The sequence below is a fragment of the Bombina bombina genome, chromosome 6, assembly GCF_027579735.1.
Source record: "Bombina bombina isolate aBomBom1 chromosome 6, aBomBom1.pri, whole genome shotgun sequence".
NCBI classification, from domain to species: Eukaryota; Metazoa; Chordata; class Amphibia; order Anura; family Bombinatoridae; genus Bombina; species Bombina bombina.
Window position 1 is genome coordinate 813,193,793 of NC_069504.1, and position 27,462 is coordinate 813,221,254.

Consider the following 27,462-nt stretch of genomic DNA (forward strand, 5'->3'; position numbering starts at 1 on the left):
GGGTCTTGATGCGCATGCGTAACATTTTCTACTTCACATTTGCCAAGCGCTCGCGTCCACGTTTCGCGCATGCGCAGTATAAACTTTAGTTTGTAGTCATAGTCGGGACAGCATAGCAACTCAGACGGCAACAAATCGGAAATATTTGTCTTGCTCCGATTACCTACAGCAACTCTTTCTGTTGAGATAGAGCAACAACCGCGATTAACGAATGCGCAAAGATCAGTAATAAAAATTATGCGCATGCGCGGTAATGCAATGCTCGATGTGCACGAGTTGAGAAGACACGTATAGAGCGGGTGGGACCGCTCTATACGTCACAGTATCATAAACCCGGAAATGGAGGATGGGAGGAGAATATGCACGGAACGGTAAGCAAACTATAGTTAGAAAAACACCAAAATAACAAAAAATATAAAAAAAACAAACCTAGCGACTGGATTAGAGTTAGTAAAAGGATCCTAAATACCATTGATGCTTAACAAAACTTTACCTTCACTTTAACAGCTTTGCTGGGGTGCTCTTTGCCTCCTCCTGCTGGCCAGGAGTTAAATATCCCACTAGTAATTGGAATGACGTTGTGGACTCTCCATTTCATAGGAAAGAAACAGCAGCTAGTAAGAGCAACATAATATATTTTTACTTGCATCCCATTCTTCATAATATTGAGTGACAACACTTCCATAACTGTAGGGTATTCATCTTCTGCACTATTGGGGAAGTATAACAGATAAAAACCATCTACCTTTCCAACACATCACATATGACTAAGCTTAATAAGTGTGACAATGTACAAAATCATGTTATTAATATATAACATGTTGGTTACAGTGTGGTCAAAATATTATAAGTAAAACACTGGATTATAAATAAATACATTTGTAGTTTCAAATCGCTCTTGTTATCTAACTCATCTTGGTAAAACCCAGACCATAAGATTTCAAAGGAAAAAAAAAAAGAAAAGGCATTTGCTTAGAAAGTAATAATTAAATTCAAACTTTCAGGAAGGTCTCAATGTTATGTTGACCTTGGAGGTATGTTGTTGGGAAAAGATCCGCTTTGTTCTGGTGCTTTATATCGGCAGCTTATAGATCCTTACTAGAGTCTAATTTGATTTAACGTATCTAACTTCAAAGGCTGTTACTCTTGATGTAACAACCGCTGGATGAGTCAACAGACTTCCATTTTTTTCCGCAGATCACCAAGAGGACACATACTGTCTAGTAGGGAAATAATCTTTACCATTTTTCAAATCAATCCAATATTTGTAGTACTACGTAAATTGATACTTCTCATTATAGTTGCTTTGTTGTAAACAGCATTTAAGTTCTTGATATTGACAGGGTGGTTGGCTTATTTGTTGACAAGTTACACAGACATCAAAGGGAACGCACACACAATGATACACCAAGGAATCTGCTTCCGTTATCAAAAAGGGTCACAGCCCCCCCATTCCACCTCTGGATTATAATGGTAGTGATATTATGGAAAGGGGGTTTCAGAAATGTTGGACTGGACCACTTTAGTAATTTTGTGGTAAAGGGAGTGTTTAGACATTTTATTACTTTGATTTATTTCCACCTTTTCGTGTAAGAAGCAAACCTACTGATAACTTATACGGATATCTAGCATGTGCTACAGATTTCAGCACAATGTAGAGAGGCATTAACAGAGCACAGCTACAAAACGTTGGACATACGGAGAGAGCTGCAAAGAGGAAGTGCTGAGAAATACAGAGATCAAACAAGAGATCTGTACATGTATAAAGGGAAGGGCCCTTCTGAGGTATTGAAAGCTGCACTTATTGAAAAGAAATCTAAAGGGTGAATGTGAAATTTAAAGGAGATGAAAATACTTGCACATATTTTACAAACACACACACACACACATATGTATAAAAGCATTTTTGCTTAACAGAGAATATTTCACCAAGGCTCTGAAAATGTATCTGCTTTTGATAAAAAGCAGGCAGTTAGGCTCAGGAGTGTGCATGTGTTGGGCGAACTATATGGCAGCAGTTTTACAAGATTGCTTTTAACAGTGTTATACATTGTGCAAACACTGCTGCCAAATAATTCTTGCAAAACTGCTGCCATTTAGTTCTCCAGACACATACACACTGCCTACCTAGGTATTTTCTTCTTCAACAAAGAATTTTTATAAGAACAAAAAAGTAAAAATTTGATAATTGAAGAAAACTGAACACTTTTTGTTTTTTTTAATGTAATGGGTTTCATATCTCTTTAACATTAAAGTAATTGTACATTTTTATAATTTAAAGTCCAGTATTTAAAAATAATTTTAAAAAACAGGGGCACTTTAAGTCATTTAACTTTACAAAGATGCTTCTTTTTTTAAATTCTTACCATTTCGTTACGCTAAACATACCGCCAATCCTCCTCCCGCATCTCCTTCAGTATTTAGCGTAAGGATGACGAATCCGGCTTCCGACAATCGTTGCTTGCCCCACGAGCTTGACGCTAAAGGGGGCACGCAACGAATGGAGGAAACGGGATTCGTCATCCTTACGCTAAATACTGAAGGAGATGCGGGAGGAGGATCGGCGGTATGTTTTAGCGTAACAAAATGCTAAGTATTTAAAAAAAGAAGCATCTTTATTAAAGGGCCACTAAACTCAAAATCTTTCTTTCATGATTGAGATAGAACATACCAATTTAAACAACATTACAATTTACTTCTATTATTTATTTTGCTTCATTTTTTAGATATCCTTATTTGAAGAAAAAGCAATGCACATGGGTGAGCCAATCACATGAGGCGTATATATGCAGCAACCAATCAGCAACTACTGAGCATATCTAGATATGCTTTTCAGCAAAGAATATCAAGAGAATAAAACAAATTTGATAATAGAAGTAAATTAGAAAGATGTTTAAAAATGCATTCTCTTTCTAAATCATGAAAGAAAAAATGTGGGTTTCATGTCCCTTTAAGTTTAACGAATGAAAGTGCTCCTGTTTTTAAGATTATTTTTAGATACTCGGCAGTTATTCATTAAACTTTACAATCACTTTATAAAGTACAAGCTGATAAGCAAGGACGCAGTAGAGAATGCAGAGGTGAGCTGAAGAACACATGCCATAGGCCACAGAAAGCTGTGTCAGAGTGCGGGATGAAAAAAGGAAGAGGTAGAAAAGTATAGAAAGTAGCCATCAGAACAAGCCGTACAGAGAGCAGCAGGGCAAAGAAGGCAACAGACAAACAAAAGCAACAGAAAGACAAGGAAAGAAAAGCTATAGAGAGATAGAGGAGAACAAACAAGTAGCCTAGAAACTGGGATGGAAAATAGCAGCTGAGAGACAATGGGGCCTATCTTCCCTGTGTTTCTGGCGAGCCTGCAGGCTCGCCAGAAACAGCAGTTATGAAGCAGCGGTCACAAAGACCGCTGCTCCATAACCTGTCCGCCTGCTCTGAGCAGGCGGACAGACATCGCCAGAAATCAACCCAATCGAGTATGATCGGGTTGATTGACACCCCCCTGCTGGTGGCCCATTGGCCGTGAGTCTGCAGGGGGCGGCGTTGCACCAGCAGCTCTTGTGAGCTGCTGGTGCAATGCTGAATACGGCGAGCGTATTGCTCGCCGTATTCAGCGAGGTCTGGTGGACCTGATCCGCACTGTCGGATCAGGTCCGCCAGACTTTGATAAATTGGGGCCTATGGGCCCAGTTGTCAGAAACTTGTTGGCATGAAGAGAAATCATGCAATTGCTTTTTATATATATTATATTGTAATGTGTCTCTCCTTCACATCCAGAATCCAAGAGAAACAGCAGTACTGGAGACACTTCTTAGATAATCTCACCAGACCAGAGAGCTTTAGAGAATCAGGCCCCAAGGAAAATGTATAAACTGAGGTGGCAAAGTTAAAGAAAAGCAGGTTGGGGTGAGGTTAGGGGCTGGATTCTCTAAAGCTCTCTGGGCTTGTGACACGCTATAAGAAATCTCTCCAGTACTATGAAACCCCTGTCCTAATTCTATAAAGTTAGATTTCACCTTGAGAACAAAGTGTCTCGCAAAGTGGTGTCCCGTGCTTTTAAAAGGGATATGAAACCCCAAAATGTTCGCTCCTGATTCAGATAGAGCATGCAATTTTACTCTCATGATTCAGATAGAGCATGCAATTTTACTCTCATGATTCAGATAGAGCATGCAATTTTACTCTCATGATTCAGATAGAGCATGCAATTTTACTCTCATGATTGAGATAGAGCATAACATTTAACTCTCATGATTCAGATAGAGCATAACATTTTACTCTCATGATTCAGATAGAGCATAACATTTTACTCTCATGATTCAGATAGAGCATAACATTTTACTCTCATGATTCAGATAGAGCATAACATTTTACTCTCATGATTCAGATAGAGCATAACATTTTACTCTCATGATTCAGATAGAGCATAACATTTTACTCTCATGATTCAGATAGAGCATAACATTTTACTCTCATGATTCAGATAGAGCATGCAATTTTACTCTCATGATTCAGATAGAGCATAACATTTTACTCTCATGATTCAGATAGAGCATAACATTTTACTCTCATGATTCAGATAGAGCATAACATTTTACTCTCATGATTCAGATAGAGCATAACATTTAACTCTCATGATTCAGATAGAGCATAACATTTTACTCTCATGATTCAGATAGAGCATAACATTTTACTCTCATGATTCAGATAGAGCATAACATTTTACTCTCATGATTCAGATAGAGCATAACATTTTACTCTCATGATTCAGATAGAGCATAACATTTTACTCTCATGATTCAGATAGAGCATAACATTTTACTCTCATGATTCAGATAGAGCATAACATTTTACTCTCATGATTCAGATAGAGCATAACATTTTACTCTCATGATTCAGATAGAGCATAACATTTTACTCTCATGATTCAGATACAGCATAACATTTTACTCTCATGATTTAGATAGAGCATGCAATTTTAAACAACTTTCTAATTTACTTCTATTATCAATATGTCTTAATTATCTTTTGTTGAAAAGCAGGGACATAGGCTCAGGAGCATGCACGTTTCTGGAGCACTATATGGCTGCCGTTTTGCAAAGAATGTTATCTATTTGCAAGAGCACTTTTTTTTGCCATGTAATGCTAAAGACAACTACCTAGGTATCTCTTCAATGCAGAATATCATGTGAACAAAGAAAAATTTGATAATAGAAGAAAAAAAAAAAAAGAGTGCCTGAGAAATCAGGAGAGAAATGTGATCATCTGGGCGATTAGGAGAGAAAAGAGAGCGTCAGAGATCAGAAGAGAAAGGTGATTATCTGGGAGATTAGGAGAGAAAAGAGTGCATCTGGGAGATTAGGAGAGAAAAGAGAGCGTCAGAGATCAGAAGAGAAAGATGATTATCTGGGATATTAGGAGAGAAAAGAGTGCATCTGGGAGATTAGGAAAGAAAAGCAAGCGTATGAAAGATGAAGTAAAAAAGCCAGAGATCAGGAAGAAAAATAAAGAAGCAGCTGAGTGATTAGGATTAGAGATAAAAAAAAAACAACAACACAGGGATTAGCTGAGAAAAAAAAGAGCATCAGAAAGCTGGAGGCTACGGAGACCATAGTAAAATATAATTCTATTCATTCATACTATAAACATTATCTCTGACCAATCTAACACTCAAATGACTTGGCACTGAGCACCCACTGCATTATCTATTCTACAGATGTGTCACTACCTGCTGTGCTGCTTGCACTTGCTGCACCACTTGAGTGGGCACTCCTGTCTGCGGAGTGGGTGGACCTCCAGGGCTGAGTTCTCCATCACTGGCTCTCATGGCCCCTTCTGTGGGAGGAGACAGGACAATAAGAGTGATTATATACAACCTATTATGTTTTATGAAAAGCACAGATTGTAATCTAATACCAATTAATAAACAGCCCCACCCCCTCGCAACATTCTAGCTTGATATGCTAAGCTTTAAGGCAGTGATTCTCAACCACGGTCCTCAAGTACCCCCAACAGGCCAGGTTTTCATTATATCTGAACTAGAGCACATGGGAAGTAATCAGCTGATCAGTTACCGTGGTAACTAGCCTGCTCTCACCCATCAGCTGATTATTTCACCTGTGCTCTAGTTCAGCTATAATAAAAAACCTGGCCCGCTAGGGGTATTTGAGGACTGTAGTTGAGAAACAATACTTTAGGAGACATAAAATCCAACATTTTTAATTTCATGATTCAGATAAATCATACAATTTTAAAACTTTCCAGTTAAGTTTTATCATGCTATTTGCCTCATTCTCCTTGTATCCTTGGTTGAAGGAGCAGCAATACATACGTGGGAGCTAGCTTAACACGTCTGGTGTGAATACATCAGTGACAAAAGGCATATATGTGCAGCCACCAATCAGCAAATAGCTCCCAGTAGTACATTGCTGCTCCTGGGCCTAACTAGAAATGTTTTTCAATAAAAGATAAGCAATACTCATTTGAGTTATGGTGGAGATAAAAGCATGAAATTAAAGTCCTCCATTTCATAAAACTAAGAGGCAAGTATCCCTGCCTGCTTATCCCCAAAAGTACTCTGTATACATTGATACCTATGCACCAGGGAACTCTGGGTAAAATATGCAAATTAGATATAGAATATGTCATGCTTTTTGTTCCTAAGGGGTCGATTTATCAAGCTACGAGACCAGGGATATTGAAATTTGCCAACTAAGAGGTGGAGAACAGTTAGCGAAGCAGCAGTCTAATGACCACTGCTTCATAAATACGGACTGCAGGTTCTCTTTTGACAACCTGCAGTTGTAGGGGTGCGAAGCCTTTGATAAAGCGACCCCTAAGTATTGTGTTCAACGACAACAACCCCTTTTATGTGGTGGGTGCAGCAAAAAACACTTCTGGATAGCGGTTTTGAGTTGATCTAATTTGCATATCTTACCCAGAGTTTTCTGGGGCATTGGTAACAATGTATACAGAGTACTTCTGGGGATAGGCAAGCAGGGATTCTTGCCTAGATTTGCTCATTTTCTATACAATAATTCTATGGTTCTTACTTCAATAAAGGATATAAGGAGAATGAAGCAAAGAAGCAAGAAAATAAAAGTTAAAAAAAAGTTGGTTATAAATACATGCTCTATCAAAGTTTAATTTTGACTTTTCTGTCACTTTAAACACCTATTAGTTTTGTATAAAATATGTACTTGTCCCGCACACCCTAAAAAAGCCAAAAAGCAAATGCTGCAAACTACCTAAACTAGACATTTGATTTGCAGCATTGTGAAAAAAAACTATGTTCCAGATTTAGGTTTTTAGCCTCTCAAGGGAGTATGGGAAAAGCACAATTGTTTACTCAAAAGCAATTTTCTTTTATATGATTCTCTCTCGCTGGTGCCGTCCTTTCCAGCAGTCAATGCTAATGGGACACTAAAGTTCTAATTGTATATAAACATATAGCATATATTAGCAATGACGTGTCGTGTTGCAAAAGATTTGCATTTAAATTTATGTTTAAAAGCATTTAAATGTGTCATTTTGTTAACAAAATGTCTATTGTTTGGCAGCCAATAGAAACACCAGTTTAAAAGCCTTGAGTGTGTTTATCTTATCTCCTCTGTGGCCAATTAGGGTAAGATATAAATGAATGTCTGAATTGATCCCAGTGTGTAAAATGTTGTAAGTCAGAGTTCTGGATCCTACAGGGTCCACCACCAGCCTCTATGGGGGAAGCAATTTTTTTTTTTAAAGGGACAGTAAAGTCAAAGTTCAACTTGCATGATTTAGATAAAGTGTGCGATCCTAAACAACCTTCCAATGTACTTCTATTATCTAATTTGTTTTCTTCTCTTGCTATCCTTTGTTGAAGAGAATACTTAGGTTGGCTCAAAAGCAGTAATGCACTACTGGGAGGCAGCTGCTGATTGGTGGCTGCACACATATGCCTCTTGTCATAGGCTCACCCGATGTGTTCAGCTAGATCCCTGTAACGTGCTGTTGCTCATTTAACAAAGGATACTAAGATAATGAAGTAAACTTGATAACATACTTCAAATGGAAAGTTTAAAAAAAAATGTATTCTGAATCTGAACAAACAGCAAATTGTGTTTAATGCATATATACAAATACATGAGTATATATTAGATGTGTGAAGAGTATTGTTTTTTTGTTTTTTTTAACAATTAACATATCTGTTTGTTAAAGGTCCACTAAATATAATTAACAAGCGCATAATAACAACAAGACAATGCAATAATACTTACTCTGAATTTCATAAAAGCAGAAGATTTTTTTCTGGCAAATTAATTTTTTCTCAAAACGAGGAGGTGGGTGACAGCATAAGAAATATATTTATTTTATAAAGACAAAAACAATAGCGACGTTTCGGGAGCAAATCCCTTAGTCATGCTATAAAAAACGTTTCACAAATTGTGACTTATATACACTTCTACCACTAGGTGGTGATCAAGACATATTTAACCATTTCAACACTCAGTTGATGTATATACAAAATTATTTAAACATTTTATTCATCTCATATCAAAAAGTTAATTTCATCATCTTTATTCTAGTGGTATGAAATCAATTTACATACTAAATCAGACACATTTACTGAAGCTGCTAGAGAACCTCTTAGACACTTACATCTTTTAGTTAAAGGTAGACTGATAAATCCCAATATTTGTTATTACCTCTTGGTTCTAGAGTCCCTAACTCATACATCCAACATGATTCTCTCTGTTTAAAGGGACAGTCAAGTCCAAAAGAAACTTTCATGATTCAGATAGGGCATGCAATTTTAAACAACTTTCAAATTTACTTTTATCACCAATTTTGCTTTGTTCTCTTGGTATTCTAAGTTGAAAGCTAAACCAAGGAGGTTCATATGCTAATTTCTTAGACCTTGAAGGCCGCCTCTAATCTAAATGCATTTTGATAGTTTTTCACCAATAGAGGGCATTAGTTCATGTGTTTCATATAGATAACATTGAGCTCATGCACGTGACTTTACCATGGAGACAGCTCTGATTGGCTAAAATGTAAGCCTGTCAAAAGAACTGAAATAAGGGGGCAGTCTGCTGAGGCTTAGATACAAGGTAATTACAGAGGTAAAATGTGTATAATTATAACTGTGTTAGTTATGCAAAACTGGGGAATGGGTAATTAAGGGATTATCTTTTAAAACAACAAAAATTCTGGTGTTGACTGTCCCTTTAAGCAACAATTCTCTGTCCCCTTCCCTATCTGGAAATGCAATTGACTTATGGTGTGTCCAGCTTTTATAAAGTGATTGGATACGGGAGCTTTTAAATTCGTGGTTCTTATATTACTTTTATGTTCGATTATTCGTTCCCTGACGGTCCTAGTGGACTCACCGATATAAACTTTCCCACACGGACATTACACCATATAGATAATATATGTTGTTAAACATGTATAGAAGCCTTAAATAGTATTCTTCTTACCATTAAGAGGGTGATAAAAAATGTTCCCTCTTGTCATATTGCCACAACATGAACAGTTGAGGCAGGGGTAACATCCATTGTTTCTTTAAGAAATAAAACCTTCACTGGATTTTTTATTGCTGCCAATATCTGCTTTAACTAATTTTTCTTGCAATTTCTTGCCTTTCTTATAGGTCGGCATATGGGTATCTTAGAATTCTGGAATATCAGGGTTACATCTAGAGAGAACATACCAATGTTTTTTAATAATGCGTAATATATCTCTACTTTCTGGGTTATATTCTGACACAAATGTCAGACGTTGATTCTTATTCCTTTTTTATTTTTAGGCCTTATTAAATCAGATCTTGAGATAGTTTTTACTTGTTCAATTTCTTTCTCAATCATATCCTTTGGGTAACCGCAAGCTAAGAATCTCTCTCCCATTTCTTTTAATCTTTGATCAGTCAATTTTTCATCTGATACAATCTTGCGAACTCGCAACAATTGAATGTGGGGGAGAGATTTAAGCAAAGCAGGAGGGTGTGCACTCTTAAAGTGCAATAGACTGTTCCTATCGTTTTTTTTCTTGAACAAATCTGTTTTGAATGAATTACCCTCTTTGGTAACCCTGACATCCAAGAAGTCCAGATATTCCTCACTCCAAGTGATTTTCAATTTAATGTGACTAGTGGCCATATTCAAGTCTATAATAAACTCCATTAGGGTTCCAATGTCGCCCAACCAAATCCCAAAGATGTCGTCAATGTAGCACCACCAAGTGGGCCATACCGAATGGACATCTCATTTGGGTAAATAAACTTTTCCTCATACATGCTCATGAAGATATTGGCATAGTTTGGGGTGACATTGGAACCCATGGCAGTTCCCTGCAATTGCAGGAAGTAATCATCTTGGAACAAAAAATAATAATTATATAAAATGATACTAAATAGCTGTAGAATCTTTCCGTATAGGTAGGGATACCACAGGGAAATGCTGATATAAAGACAAAGGAGCTATTATTAAACAATTTAATACACCCCAGCAGGTAAACTGTCCTTTTAACCACCAATCCCTCCATAACATGTTTGCCACTTACTGGCTTTCTCAAAATAGAAAACTGAATTACTCAGGAGTGGATAGTGTATCAGCACATAATGTAAGGTGGTAGCAAAAATATGGACGCTGACAAACACAATGTGTAGTTGGTAAATAAACTATAATTAGATCAGTATTAGATTAACATTTCCCTTAACGTACATGTGAAGATTAAGAGGAGATCAATAAGATATACTACAAATATATTTTTTTCAACAAAAGATACCAAAACAACGAAGAAAAATTAAGAATAGAAGGAAATTAGAAAGCATGCACTATCTGAATCATGAAAGAAAAATATTGGGTTTCATGTCATCTTCAATTCTATAAGTGTAACAAATTAAGCTACAGTTGTTTAGCACTAAACACAAATAGTGTTGAGGTTCATACCCAGAGCAATACAGAATAATAATGTTCTGAGGGCAATAAAACAGATATCCATATATGAATGACGTGAGACCAATATATATAAACTGTTGACCAATAGAAGTAAGAGATATAACGGTTTCTCATAATCCAATACTGCTAAGTTTTTAACAATTAATCCCATTTTTAATTAATTTGATGATAAAGGTTATTTTTAATCACATCCATGTCTAAATAAGACAAATATTAGGAACCTAGAGTGCTTAAAATGTATCCTTTTTCAGCTTCTAGTCTTTCAAGTACAATATTAAAAAAAAATAATATAAAAAAAATGTGTCAATAAAAGAATAAACTAAGAATATTCTAGAACTTTAGAAAAAGTAGCCTCTCCATGACTAAGGACACTCACCGGATACTGTTACTACAATATACTGTTGCGGTGTGGGTGTTTGAGGCCCTGTAGGCTGAGACGTGGTAGTTGGGGTCACCTGTAGCTCTGCCACGTACTGCTGTGGTGCATTCTGGGTGGGAGCAGCTGGAGCCACCTGGAGCTCCGTCACATAAGCCTGAGCCGCCATAACAGGAGCCGAGAGTATTCTTAAATCTGCAGGTGAAAAACAAACAAAGAAAAAGAGTCAGCAATGATACCGTCCCCTTTTATATCACGCACTCACCAATATGGAGGCAGAATTTGGAAAACAAAGATGAACACAACAGCTCTATAAAATGTATAATTTACATACGTTATCCTACAATCACCCATGTAGGCTTAAACCGTTGGTACAAGATAGTTTTTTTTATCATAATCTTATAATTTATTTTCTCTTCCCCAATGGAGGTTTCTGTTTCTGTGTTTTTTTTTTTTATTACTAGGTTATGTTTATTGAAGAGAAAAAATAACATGAAAATAACGCAAACATAACAACACCCTTAAAGGGATATTGTACTCAGTGGTGGGATTCAGCTGGTTCTTGCAAATCTGTTCCTGAAACTTCTCAAGAACCGGTGGTTGGGTGATGCCATCATCCTTAAAGGGACAGTCAAGTCCAAAAAAAAAACTTTCATGTTTTAAATAGGGCATGCAATTTTAAACAACTTCCCAATTTACTTTTATCACCAATTTTGCTTTGTTCTCTTGGTATTCTTAGTTGAAAGCTAAAACTAGGAGGTTCATATGCTAATTTCTTAGACCTTGAAGACTGCCTCTAATCTGAATACATTTTGACCACTAGAGGGCATTAGTTCACATGTTTCATATAGATAACATTGGCACGTAAAGTGACCTAGGACTGAGCACTGATTGGCTAAACTGCATGTCTGTCAAAAGTACTGAAATAAGGGGGCAGTCAGCAGAAGCTTAGATACAAGATAATTACAGAGGTAAAACGTGTATTATTATAACTGTGTTGGTTATGCAAAACTGGGGAATGGGTAATAAAGGGATTATCTTTCTTGTTAAACAACAAAAATTCTGGTGTTGACTGTCCCTTTAAAAGGACATGAAACCCAATTTTTTTCTCTTTTATGATTTAGAAAGATCACGCAATTTTAAACAACTTTCAAATGTACTATTTTCTAATTTGCTTAATTCTCAGGATATCATTTGTTAAAGGCATATCTAAATAGGCACAGTAGCTGCTGATTGGGGGCTGCACATAGATGCCTAGGCCCCTATTTATCAAGGTCTGGCGGACCTGATCCGACAGTGCAGATCAGGCCTGCCAGACCTCGCTTAATACGGCGAGCAATACGCTCGCCGTATTCAACATTGCAACAAAGGATATCTAAAGAATGAAGGAAATTAGATAATAGAAGTAAATTAGAAAGTTGTTTAAAATTGTATTGTCTATCTGAATCATGAAAGAAAAAAAAATGGGTTTCATGTCCCTTTAAAGGAACAGTATATTGTAAAATTGTTTTTCCAGTTTCTTCTTATACCAGCAGCAGAGTATATAGTGTATGAGAAAATGCTCCTTTAGGCTTTTTTCAATCAAGGCATGCTTCAATCTTGTAATTTGATATAGACATTTTTTTAAAGCGTTAAACCAGTGAGGCTGAAAGTGTAAAAGTTTTAGCATCACAGCACAAATTTCCTAACTTTTTGTACTATAGAGAAGTTAGAGAACCTGTTGCTAACATTTCAGAATCCCACCACTGATCGTACTGTAATATTTTCTCTACTTTAATGTGTTCCCATGAATCTATTACATTGTTTACAAACTGTTTCTTTAGCATTATTTTGCTATTTAAAATAGTTGATGTTTGCTGTTGAAACCACCACCTATACTGAAAATGTCACTGCAGTATTGGCTATACCAAAGTAATTTAAACAAGAGGCAACTACAGAAATCAATCTCAGCGGGGGATGGGAAAGAGAGATCAGCCCGTTTGAAAGGGCATCCCCAAAGCAGCTTTGAATACAATACAATCTTCACAGTTGCTTAGTGTATTTTCCCTTTAACCCCTTCCCACTGTTAGGACTTTCTATGCCGTCCTCATTGAGCTGGGCTATTGCGCTGTTAGGACGGCATACAACGTCCTAGCCATTTGGCTATCCTGAAGCTAAAGCCGCTTCCTAAATGGGATCACAGGCTGGAGGGAGCATGCCTAGCATCATAGGCACTACCCCCCCGACCCAATCCCATCATTGAAATCATGCGATTGCATTAACGATTGCGTGATTTCTATTTTTACTTATTTATTTACATTGGAACTTGTTTCCGATAAAGACAAATGAGTCCCGTCAGGAAAGGGTTAAATGGACATGACCACTCACAAATAAACGTTTATGTTTTAAAGCAAATAAAATGAAATATATACATGCATGTTTTTTTATATCCAAGATCAGCACCCTCTACATGCTCACCAGCACCCAACTGGAAGCGAATGTGATTGACGCATACGCCCCATGCATACACTTTTTAATTTTGGGCATTCTGTACTCTACTTGTTTTATGAAAGATTCAGGTAAATATGGTCTATGACAGCGTTTCAAAACCTTTTTTGTTTTACGTACCCCTACAGGTATAAATATTTCCTCTAAGTACCCCTAAATGCCAGACGTAAATATTATTAAGTTAAAACAATCATACATACCCAGGAATGTGAAAAACTGAGAAAACACACGCAGCAAACATATAGTTCCTTAATATTATGTCACTTATTAGAAAAAAATGATGATGGGTGTAGAACGCTTTACCTGGCACATCATTGTGATATTTCCTTGTGGCCCTATATCTGGCACATGTCACTGTGACACTTTCTCGCACTTTAAATCTTCAGTCTTCAAATGTCATTAACTGTCCAGGAGTACAGTTGAGAAACAAGGGCTTATGGTCACTTAATTATTCATATTCATAATGTCATTTTTTATACATTTGCAAAGTATATATCAGCACATAAATACTGAATTAGAAATTTTCTACATAAAAATGTTTTAAAAAGATTTTTTATTTAAAGGGCCATAATACCCAAATGTTTAAACACTTGAAAGTGATGCAGTATAGCTGTAAAAAGCTGACTAGAAAATATCATCTGAACATCTCTATGTAAAAAAGAAAGATATTTTACCTCAAAAGTTTCTCAGTAGCCACATCCCATTGTAAAGGACTTCTAAGCAGCAAATCAGTATGTCTGTCCCGGGACAGCGGAAGGAGCGAGCTTTCTTGCACACTCATCTTATTTCCCTATTCAGTGTAAGGAAGTTTACAATGAAATCTCGTGAGAGTTAAGTGAAATCCCATGAAATCACAGTAAAAGAGTTCATGACCTCAGCACTGTTGATGCTGATTGGCTGCTGTTCATTTCTTCTTTTTTTTTTTTTTTTTTTTACCTGCAGCTGGGCTGCAGCTGAGTATAACTTTTTACACAGCGCTGAGGAAATTGTGAGGTAAAATATCTTCCTTTTTTACATAGAGATGCTCAGGTGATATTTCCTGTCAGCTTTTTACAGTTATGCTGCATCAGTTTCAAGTGATTTAGCATACAGGTATTATGTCCCATTAATGATTCAGACAGAACATGTAATTTTAAGCAACTTTCTTATTTACTCCTACTATCAATTTTTATTCGTTCTATTGCTATCTTTATTTAAAAAGTAGGAATTTAAAGCTTAGAAGCCAGCCCATTTTAGGTTCAGCACCATGGATAGCGCTTGCTTCTTGGTGGATACAGTTAGCAAACCAATAAGCAGGCATAACCCAGGTTCTCAATAAAAAATGGCTCTTAAGCTTTACATTCCTGCTTTTTAAATAAAGATAGTAAGAGAACAAAGAAAAATTGACAATAGGAGTAAATTAGAAAGTTGCTTAAAATTGCATGTTCTATCTGAATCATGAAAGAAAACATTTGAGTTTAGTGTCCCTTTAACAAATTACTGGAAAAGCCATTATATTTATCTTATCGTCTTTGATTATCTAACTAGGATTGGCTATAAATTAATTTATGTGCTACTTTAAATGGACATCAAAGTAAAAATTAAACGTTCATATTCAGATAGCGCATGCAATGTTAAACAACTTTGCAATATACTTCCTTTATAAAAATTGCTTCATTCTCTTTTGGTATCCTTTGTTGAAGAATAGGCTCAGTAGCAGCAATACACTAATGGGAGCTAGTTGAAGACATCTGGTGAGCCAATGATTATGGCTACTTGCCGAAACGCGTAAGCCTTTTAGCTACACTTTTTCTCTTTTTTGTTTGTCATTTTAACTTGGAATAATAAAGTGTCTTCTTACTTTTTATGGAGCTGGACTTTTTTAATTTCTGAGCCAATGACAAGAGCCATAAATGTGCAGCCATCAATCACCAACTAGCTCCCAGTACTGCATTGCTGCTGCTGAGCTTACCAAGGTTGACTCTTTAACAAAGGATACCAAACAACAAAGCAAATTTGATCATAGAAATAAAATGAAAAATTCTTTAAAATTGCTTGCTCTAACTAAATCATGAAAGTTTAATTTTGACTGAGTCTATGATTCGTTAATGGCTCTCACGTGACACAGGGGTATAGGGAAATGAAAGTAAATTTTGAAATTTGTCAGGAAACAAACTACTACTCATTTGAAGTTGAGAGTGTTATTGCTTTTTCCTTTTATTATGGACTTGTTGCTTATACACTTCTACTGTACTGTAAAACTGGCTCCCCGTAAAGGGCCATAATAGTCGAAAATGTAAATGCTCTAATGTACGAGCATGCAATTTTAAGACTATCGACCCTACACTACTGTGTGTTTTAACATCGTTTTTTTATAGCTAGTACTTATCGGGTATTTCCAAAGCAGCTATTTAAAATGCCAAAATAAAGGTAAAATGGTATATATATATATATATATATATATATATATATATATATATATATATATATATATATATATATAAAGAATTTAATGCAATACAGCTGTTACATAGATAACTGGCAACAAATTAAATGGGAGCAAAAAATTACACTACACTGTCTCTTTAATAATGTCTTATCTTACTCGGATCTGAAACAATCAACAAGCAATTTTCTAAGAATATAGATCTCTGTCCTGCTGCCCTCCCCTTTATATCGCTAAGTTTCTATAGGAAAAACCTGGGACAACCAACACTTTGCCTAAGAGTGCTTCAAACACACTTACACCTACCTATCTGTAGACTAGGGTTGTCACCTCGGCCATGTTTTCCTGGACACTAATGAGTTACACATGCTGCAGGGTGTGCAGGGAAAAACATGAATTGCACCTCTGGACAGAACACAAATAGTGACCCTGGACAGCACTATTCATGTTCCTCTCTGCACACCCTGCACTATGTGTAACTCATACGTGTCCAGGAAAACATGGTGGCAAACCTACTCCAGACTGCTTTATATTATACAATTATGCTAAAGCCAGGAAACCAGAGTTGAAATATATATTTTTCATTTTCATTTTTATTTTATTTCTTATTTATTTGGTGCCTCTGTGAATCTTGATTTTGAGATCTTGGATGGAACTGTCATTAAAGGATTCCAAAGCTTTCAGTTTTTGGCCACAACCTGAATATCAATTTCCAATCAATAACGTGTATATCGCATCACTTCCCTAATTTTACAGTCCGACGATCTATAGAAACACGTGCACGACCAAACTCAATTTCCAATCGTATTCCTATTTCGTGCATATTATTATGTGATGATGTCGTCACCAGGCGCATGCAATCCCTATTACTACACTTGCTGTAAGTGACGTGTCTCGCGCATGTGCATACCGTATCCCTGATACCACACTGGCTGTGAGTGACGTAGAGTATGACATGCCGGGATATCGCGCATGCGCATAGCGTCAAAAAATCGGCATTTTTTGGGGGGGGGGGGGCGGAGCCAACTGCCAACACAGCAAGACGTGTACTTGGGGAGCTCCCAGTCTTATAACCTAATATAGGGGACTACCTGATATATATGGGCTATTCATCACTTTAGATGCTTGCAAGATCTTAAACTATATCAAGGAACATTGCAGAGGACAAAAAAAAAAATCAACTTTACTGTCATTTTATTTACAGCCAGTAACACTGCGTGTGTAAGAAAAATAGAGATCTCTTATCTTACAATGTTGGAGTTGCTGACTGGATTTGAGGAGGCTATGCAGGCTGGATTCGACAGCTTGGTGATATGTATTAGAGAGACTACCAGGCGAGAAGAAACCAGTCCCACGGAGGAGCCAGAATATGCGGCCCAACTCGCACGACAGAGCCTTTCCACAGGTCAGGATCTCACACTGAGCGGGACTAGCTGCCACCCAGTCTGCTTACCGGAACTATATGATCAAAAGGGACATCCCTGCTCCTTACCTACGAGTTCTCCGGCGATCACTGCTGGCCATCCGGAGCGAGAAATGCGCCTTCAGAGGGGATGTCACATGGTGGGGATCCCATCTGTGGGGCTCGGTACAAAAGTAGCCCAAATAGGAATATATGCAGCCCAAACTTCATCTGATCCAACTATCAGGTTGCTGTTACTTTGCGGAACTCAGACAGTTATAGCACAGGTGCTAAATTATCTGAACCTCTCCCTCGCTGCTCACTACATAAGATTGGAACAGTTATACATCTTCAGGGTGAGATTTTTCTGGGCCGAAGGGATTGGGTGAAGCAGCATGACATCTCGCAGTGAGCAGGGAGCACGCATCCCATATAATGAAGACTGTATCCTACCTAACTACATTTTATGGACACTTGTCAACTATATTATTGATTTGTCAGTTCTACACAATGCCTATTTGACTTGCCAACTCACACACTATCCATTTTGGCTGCCTAGGCCTAGCGGTCCTTGTGGAGCGGGTTTTATAGCTTGCTTAACTGTTTAGGGTACTCGTGTCACCTATTTTGCTCTTTACTACTATATGTTTTGAAAAGCCTGTACCTCCTTGCTACTTGGATTGATGGTATTAGGATTGTGGAGGTGTAAAATATACCGGAATGTTTGGGAACTGAATTTCAGTTAGTCGCTATATATGCATGTATGTTGCTTTGGCTCCTTGGATCCTTGTTCTAGCGTTTAGTATTGTTTATAATTAACACTGCTTACAGTCCGTTTTTAGGGTTGCACCCCCCCCCCGGTTCTGGTTCTATAGTATTCATTTTATGTAAAGTTGGGGCTTTGGGAGATTTGGACAATTTTTCCTGGCAGAATACTTAGTTTGCGTTTAAGATTCCAACTGTTCTTAGATTTATTAGATACTGAAGCTACTTGAAATTTAGACAACGAATATATAATCCAACCATATATAAACCAGGTTACTTTAATGATTTCTGTGCATAATACATTCAATATTTGCAAGGGCTTGATATGAGTATCTTTTACACCCTATTACTGTTATACTAGTTTGAGCTATCATATACCATTGGGTTGAATACCTCTTGGGATATTTTGTCATGTACTGTTCATACCCTATAACGAATAGGTAATAACTGGCACAGATATATTAACTTAGCATACACTATCATAGTTCCCCTGCCCGTCCTTCACACTTTTTCCCTTCAATTTTAAAATAAACCAGCTTATATAACTGACTCAGCACCATCTTCGCTGCAATTGAATGATCGCATGCCTAATTTAAAATTGGGAATAGGTTAAACTCTATTATGCAGTATACTTTTGCATTTTCACAGTTGCTTTGTGCTGCAGCGAATATAACATGCTCCTCTATATGCTAGAATATACACGGGGATCCCCGGTTGGGAATTGCTCTGTAATTATTTTAAACTTGTATGCAGTGTGCCTGGCTGTCACTGCTGAATTTAATTAGCTCTATCCACTAGTTTGCATAAGTGATATAATTTACACATCAATCTTTACTTCTCCTATCGAAGAGGTTAGTGGTTTTCCTATCAGCTATTAGGGATGCAACATTAGTCCTGATGTATGAACCTATATATCCTTTGCCACTATATAGCCTATTATGCTCCATATGGTAATGTATAAAAGTGTCTAACATTATATATATATATATATATATATATATATGTATATTTTTTTTTATTTTTTTTATATATATATATATATATATATATATATATATAATAGCAGCTGCACTTCCTAGTCTTCCCTAATATGTACTTCCCCTTTCCAACAAGAACTAGATGATGTCAGTACAATAGTCAGATGATCTGTGGACTTGAAAAGACAAGTAATATGCCCTCTCATGTTTAAACTGATTGTCTTTCTGCCCTGCAGTCAAGTTATTGGGCTATTATAATTATACTAGGTTGGTTCACTATTTAACAGATCTCTGATGTGTTTGATTTTAGCCCAAAGACCTGCTTCACAGCCCTCACCCTTTGTATCTTGAAGCATCTCTCTATAAATGCACTCAACAAGAGATGTTCCCTGTGGGTTTGCTTTTACTCTGTGGTCTCATTAGGTGCATTATTTTCAGAGGGGCCTCGGGGTAAGCTATTTACTAGTTCACTTTAAGTTTAGATATGTATACTACGCTAAAGCCATATCCTTTTCCACGCACCACATGTCTGAGATTTTAGATAGTGTCTATGAAAACTCCCTCTCAGTGCCTATAGAGAAACGCCCCTATAGGCCCATCTTAGTATAAGCTACAATCAAAAGAGCTGCAATAGCCACCATACCCCAAGTAGTCCTCTATAGCTATGGAGAAGCCTCGCTACCTTTTGGCATCTAGCAGTGGTTTCTTGGTTAATATAACTATTAATAACTAATATAACCATTATCTTAATTGCTATCTACGCTTTCCTACACTTAGCCACTATTACTAATAGCGATAGATATGTTGACTACTGTTTTAGCAGTGTTGGCTCCCTTAGAAATACTCCCAAAAGCAAACAGGCTCTCCTAAAGCGTTTACTACTCTCTCCTAAGGGCCGAATATACCATACTAACAGAGTTGTCATATACTGTTCAGAACTTTACTATGGTCAAAACCAGCCTACTTCCATAATCTCCTGGCCCATAGTTCATAAGTCTTGCCGTGATTACAATGCTAAGTCAACCTAAGCCCTGATAATGCTCCCCTACTAGCTAATTTTCCTTCAACCCTATAGGTACAATTATATTATTAGAGGGGAAGACTAATGACAGAGAATACCCTAATCCGCTCTATGATTTACTAGATATAATCTTCTCTAGAAAATTCTGGAGTCCCTCCACTTGAACATTTCTAAGCAACTATCACATACTTTAATCTACTTATACTCATATAAGGCTCCGCCCTCCCCCGCCTCTCCACCGTTTCCCCTATATGCATAGCGGTGCTTACCCGCTGAATATCCCCCCCCCCTTTTATATCTCAGCCCAAGAGTGGCTGACACATAAGCTAAATCTCCACAGCCTGATACCTCTGACTCTGATATTTTATTGCCTGTTGTCTATAGTACTGTGGAGATCATTTGTTAATAATATAATATAAAATGAAGTTATATTCCACCTCGCCTAAACTTTTGTCTATCCTCATGTTAAGATTTGATTTGTAATTATATTGTTACATGTGGATTCTGTCTTTCTTTTTCTAATAATGTCATTTTATAGACAATGTATTATTTACTCTGATGTAACATTGGCCTCAGGGCGAATCTTGTTTGTTAATCTATACTTTAACTTCAATAAAAAAATTATTTTCAAAAAAAAAAAAATCGCCATTTTGATAACCTGGGTTATCGTTCAGGATTGGAGGATGGAAAATAATAGCCGTCGTGGATTTGGAAATAAATCTATTTTCGATATCGGATTTCTAATAAATGGTAATACTTTGACAAACAATGCTAATTAGATAATTATTTAAAATATAATCGATATTTTGATTGAAGATACGTTTTTTTCTGGGTTCAGTGTCCCTTTAATTTCATTGACATTTCTGACAGAATGTCTGCGTAACCTTATAATCAGGTGCAGTTTTTGTCTGGCTTTTCCAATATAACATGGATTGTTTATGTTAAATGGTTGATTGCATTATAGGTTTGAAAGTTGCGACGACCTCTGTAGTGGCTCTAGGAAAGGTTCTAAATTTTTAAGAGCAGAACGTGTTTTTTTCGGTTTCAATAGATGTTTAGTTTATGTTATCAGGTCTGTTTGTATTAGTATTATTTAAAGTCTTAGGAGTCGATCACAAACAATCCACAAAAACCACCATAGCATTAATGTTGATTATCATTAGATACAAATATTCTAAAGGATGGTATCTTGTCTGAATGATCTGGACAGTGTACGTAAATCAGATTATACCTGGTAGGTTGGCTACAAATGATGGCTTGTTTCATTTAACCCCTTAATGACCGGACCATTTTTCAATTTTCTTACCCTTAATGACAATGGCTATTTTTACATTTCTGCAGTGTTTGTGTTTAGCTGTAATTTCCCTCTTACTCATTTACTGTACCCACACATATTATATACCGTTTTTCTCGCCATTAAATGGACTTTCTAAAGATACCATTATTTTCATCATGTCTTATAATTTACTAAAAAAAAAATAATAAAATATGAGGAAAAAATGGAAAAAAAACACACTTTTTCTAACTTTGACCCCCAAAATATGTTACACATCTACAATCACCAAAAAACACCCATGCTAAATAGTTTCTAAATTTTGTCCTGAGTTTAGAAATACCCAATGTTTACATGTTCTTTGCTTTTTTTGCAATTTATGGGGCAATAAATACAAGTAGCACTTCGCTATTTCCAAACCACTTTTTTTCAAAATTAGCGCTAGTTACATTGGAACCCTGATATCTGTCAGGAATACCTGAATATCCCTTGACATGTATATATTTTTTTTTAGAAGACAACCCAAAGTATTGATCTAGGCCCATTTTGGTATATTTCATGCCACCATTTCACCGCCAAATGCGATCAAAAAAAAAAAAAGTTCACTTTTTCACAAAATTTGTCACAAACTTTAGGTTTCCCACTGAAATTATTTACAAACAGCTTCTGCAATTATGGCACAAATGGTTGTAAATGCTTCTCTGGGATCCCCTTTTTTCAGAAATAGCAGACTTATATGGCTTTGGGGTTGCTTTTTGGTAATTAGAAGGCCGCTAAATGCCGCTGCGCACCACACGTGTTTTATGCCCAGGAGTGAAGGGGTTAATTAGGGAGCTTGTAGGGAGCTTGTAGGGTTAATTTTAGCTTTAGTGTAGTGTAGTAGACAACCCCAAGTATTGATCTAGGCCCATTTTGGTATATTTTATGCCACCATTTCACCGCCAAATGCGAGCAAATAAAAAAAAAAACAACATTTTTCACAATTTTAGGTTTCTCACTGAAATTATTTACAAACAACTTGTGCAATTATGGCAGAAATTGTTGTAAAAGCTTCTCTGGGATCCCCTTTTTTCAGAAATAGCAGACTTATATGGCTTTGGCGTTGCTTTTTGGTAATTAGAAGGCCGCTAAATGCTGCTGCGCACCACACGTTAATTATGCCCAGCAGTGAAGGGGTTAAATTAGGTAGCTTGTAGGGAGCTTGCAGGGTTAAATTTAGAGATCAGCCTCCCACCTGACACATCCCACCCCCTGATCCCTCCCAAACAGCTCTCTTCCCTCCCCCACCCCACAATTGTTCCCGCCATCTTAAGTACTGGCAGAAAGTCTGCCAGTACTAAATAAAAGAGTTTTTTTTTTTTTTTTTTTTAAATAAAAATAATAAAGTATTTTAGCTGTGATGGACCCCTGCCTTAGCCCCAACCTCCCTGATCCCCCCTCCAGCTCTCTAACCCTCTCCCCTACCTAATTACCGCCATCTTGGGTACTGGCAGCTGTCTGCCAGTACCCAGTTTGGCCCCAAAAAGTATTTTTATTTTATTTTTACTTAAAAAACTATTTCTGTAGTGTAGCAGCCCCCCACAATACCCCCACCCCCTCCCAGATCCTTTTATATATATTTTTTTTTTTTAAATCCCTTTTTTTTCCCCTTTCTGCCCTCATTCATTGGTGTCAGTGTGGCTAATGGGTGCACGTGCACGCGCGCACGTTCACACTCGCGCATCGTGCACGCGCGCGCGCACCCTCACACCCGGCACTATCGCTACCGGTGCAGAGAGGGCCACAGAGTGGCTCTCTCTGCATCGGGGGCTTGTAAAGTGGTATTGCAGGATGCCTCCATATCGAGGCATCACTGCAATACCCTCAGAGCTGCTGGAAGCATTTGTGATCGCTTCCAGCACTCTGTTAGACAACTGACGTACCAGGTACGTCCATTGTCATTAACTGCTTGTTAATGCATGACGTACCTGGTACGTCAGTTGTCATTAAGGGGTTAAAGGGACACTGAACCTAATAGTATTTTTACCTTTCTCACATTACACATTTTTAAAGGGACACTCAGGTTAAATTAAATGTTCATGATTCAGATACAGCATGTAATTTTAAACAACTTTCCAATTTACTTCCATTAAAAAAAAATGTGCACAGTCTTTTATATTTACAATTTTTGAGTCACCAGGTCCTACTGAGCATGTGCAAGAATTCACAGACTATACGTATATGCATTTGTGATTGGCTGATTGCTATCACATGGTACAAGGGGAGTGGAAATATACATAACTTTGAAATTTGTTATTAAAAAATCTACTACTCATTTGAAGTTCAGACTAAGTGCTATTGCATTGTCTTGTTATCTTGCATTTTGTTGATTATGATGATACATTTTATATAATGAAGTTTTCTGAATTGTTATTCTTGACAGTACACTATTAACCATTAGCTCTTTTTTGTTTTTGTTTAGGGCAATTTCATATTTCTTCCTCATGAACATATTTTGTTAATTGATATTATGTACGTCTATGTAGGGTTGCCACCTCGGCCATGTTTACCTGGGCACTTATGAGTTACACATGCTGCAGGGTGTGCAGAGGGAAACATGCATTGCACACCTTAACAGCACCCGAATATTGACCCTGGACAGAACTATTCATGTTCCTCCCTGCATACCCTGCAGCATGTGTAACTCATAAGTGTCCAGGAAAAGATGGCCGAGGTGGCAACCCTATGTCTATGTGTAAATAGCCGTTTTAAAGGGAAACCCAACATTTTTCTTTCATGATTCAAATAGAGCATATAATGTTAAACAACTCTGTAATGCTCTTGTATTATCTAATGTGCTTGATTCTCTTGCTATACTTCGTTAAAAAGAATACCTACGTAAGATCAGGATCTGCAAAGCACTACTGGACGCTAGGTGGTGATTGGTGGCTACGCATACATGCCTTTTTTCATTGGCTTACCTGGTGTGTTCAGCTAGCTCCCAGTACTGCATTCCTGCTCCTTCAACTAAGGATACCAAAAGTACAAAACAGATTTTATAATAGAAGTTAATTGGAAAGTTGTTTGAAAGGGACAGTCTACTTGAAAATGTTTATTGTTTAAAAAGTTTTATGTCCCTTTAAATTGACATAAAAGTGCAAAAAGAAAAATACTCTAATGCATTGGAGCATTTTATTATTTCACTATTGTCTGCATAGCATTAGGAGTTTAACCCTTGTAAACTGGTTAAACACATCATTAAAGTCAGCTCCAGAGCAGCAGTGCAGCTTTGGAGGGGTTTAAAAGGACATTAAACACTTTGAGATGGTAATATAAAATTATAAATTGTATATAATAAAACAACTCTGCAATATACTTTTATTATTTATTTTGTCCTCTTTGCCTGGTATTCCATTCTGAAATTGTGAGCTTTTCAGTTCCTGTTAGAAATGGAAGTGCAGAACACTGTTAAATCCAGCACAACCATTGGCTGCACACTCTAATGACCTATTTATAACAGTCCCTAATTGGCCACAGCAGAGAAGGTAACACAAGTTACAACATGGCAGCTCCCAGTGTTTTATAGACACTAAAACTTTACACTTATTTTGTCACTTTTTAAACAACTAATGAAACTTTAAAAAATACATCTACATGTTAGTCATGGACTAATCTTTTCTTTGAATGCATCATTCTATCTAATATGTATTTAGTGTTTAATGTCCCTTTAAACACTTAGGGCCCCATAATTAAAAACTCTCTGGCATGGAGAGAAATCACACAAACTATTTTTTTTAGCATTATCTTTTAATTTTCCTTCACATCCAGAAGTTTGCAGAGCAAGCTAAAAATCTGCCTTTGTAAATGATTTGAGGACTCTCACAGTACTGATCTGGCTTTTTAGATAATCTATTTTGTTATATAAATATAACAAATAAAATATAACTGGTAAATTGCAATCAAAATGATCAGTATTGCGATAGAAAGGTCAAAAATGAAATGTGCATAGGTGCATTTCAATTTGAAATAGAAGCATTTTTGCAATATACTTCCATAAGCAAAGGACCAGTAAATGCAGCAGATTTGCATAATCAATAAATGCAAGAGAAAAAGACAATTCAATAGTACTTAGTCTAAACTTCAAATGAGTAATAGATGTTGTTTCTGCCAAATTTAAAAGTTATGTCTATTTCCACTCCTCCTGTATCATGTGACAGCCATCAGCCAATCACAAATGCATATATGGATATTCTGTGAATTCTTGCACATGCTCAGAAGGAGTTGGTCACTCCAAAAGTGTAAATATAAAAAGACTGTGCACATTTTGTTAATGGAAGTAAATTGAAATTGTTGTTTAAAATTGCTGTGCTATCTGAATCATGAAAGTTTAATTTTGACTTGAGTGTCCCTGAAGACGAGAAACTCCGGAAAGCATGTTCTTTATTTTAGAACATTAAACTAATATGAAAAAAACTGCTTACTGAAACACTCTGTTTTTTTGGTACTACAAGTTAACTCAGAACAAATTAATTCAAAAACATCATCACATCTATTTCTCGTACACAATGAGACAGATACAAATCTAAAAAACAGCTGGTAGATGTGTTGTACAAAGTTTGTTTTGTACAAATGTGCAACAGATTTGGCAAATTCATTTAGATGTCTGGCTTTTGCACAATTATACTGATCATTTCTATATGATTGACATTGTATAGTACCTCTGTTTTTTTCCTTAATTGTTATAAACGCATTTCCAATCAATATGATAACCTGTTGTTTGAATTAAAAATGAATTAGAAAAACAAGATCATGGCAAAGAAAGAAATTGAAAAACAGGTATCACTGAATTTACAAGTGGGTCCTCTCAAGGATTACGAGTTGTGCGGTAAACTGAAAAAGCATCGTGAACAGGTCCTAACGCTGCTTTTTTACTACCGCTGGTATTATGAGTCTGGCAGGTGTAGGGGAGGGGCACCGCACACTTTTTTGGCCTTACTGCAAACCGACTTACGTAAACTTCATAAACCCTTTTTTCTATGGGACTTCCATAGCGCTAGTATTACGAGTCTGTCCTGGGAGGCCAAAAAGTGAGAGGTACACGCTACCCAGTCAAGATTTCTAACGCATTCTAAAGTCAGTAGTTATGAGTTTTACACTACAACATCGTAGCATAAAACTCATAACTAAAGTGCTAAAAAGTACACTAACACCCATAAACTACCTATTAACCCCTAAACCGAGGCCCTCCCCCATTGAAAACACTAAAATTAAATTATTAACCCCTAATCTGCCGCTCCGGACATCGCCACCACTATAATAAACATATTATCCCCTAAACCGCCGCACTCCCGTCTCGCAAACACTAGTTAAATAATATTAACCCCTGATCTGCCGCCCCTAACATTGCTGCCACCTACATTATACTTATTAACCCTTAATCTTCCGCTCCGGACATCGCCGCAACCTACATTATATTTATTAACCTCTAATCTGCTGCCCCAACATCGCCACCACCTACCTATATTTATTAACCCCTAATCTGCCATCCCCAACGACGCAGCAACTATATTAAATTTATTAACCCTAACATCCCCTAACTTAAATATAATTTAAATAAATCTAAATAAAAATTAATATTATTACCTAAATAATTCCTATTTAAAACTAAATACTTACCTATAAAATAAACCCTAAGATAGCTACAATATAACTAATAGTTACATTGTATCTAGCTTAGGGTTTATTTTTATTTTACAGGCAAGTTTGTATTTATTTTAACTAGGTAGAATAGTTATTAAATATTTATTAACTATTTAATAACTA

At 36.8% G+C, this 27,462-nt stretch overlaps 1 protein-coding gene across 2 annotated transcripts in view; it reads right to left on the reverse strand.

The window, feature by feature from the left end:
- The window catches only part of RFX1 (regulatory factor X1), a 183,939-nt gene that overhangs the window by 148,911 nt on the left and 7,566 nt on the right, over nucleotides 1-27,462 (reverse strand). Inside the window, exons 2-3 of one of the 2 annotated variants that reach the window (XM_053718169.1) lie at nucleotides 11,311-11,505; nucleotides 5,726-5,832 (exon numbers count right to left, since the gene is read on the reverse strand). In XM_053718169.1, coding sequence (XP_053574144.1) covers nucleotides 5,726-5,832; nucleotides 11,311-11,479 — 276 coding nt within the window. In that variant the 5' untranslated portion in view covers nucleotides 11,480-11,505. Of the gene's footprint in view, nucleotides 1-5,725; nucleotides 5,833-8,252; nucleotides 8,369-11,310; nucleotides 11,506-27,462 lie in introns of those variants that run through there. The other variant, XM_053718170.1, reaches the window with a different exon arrangement.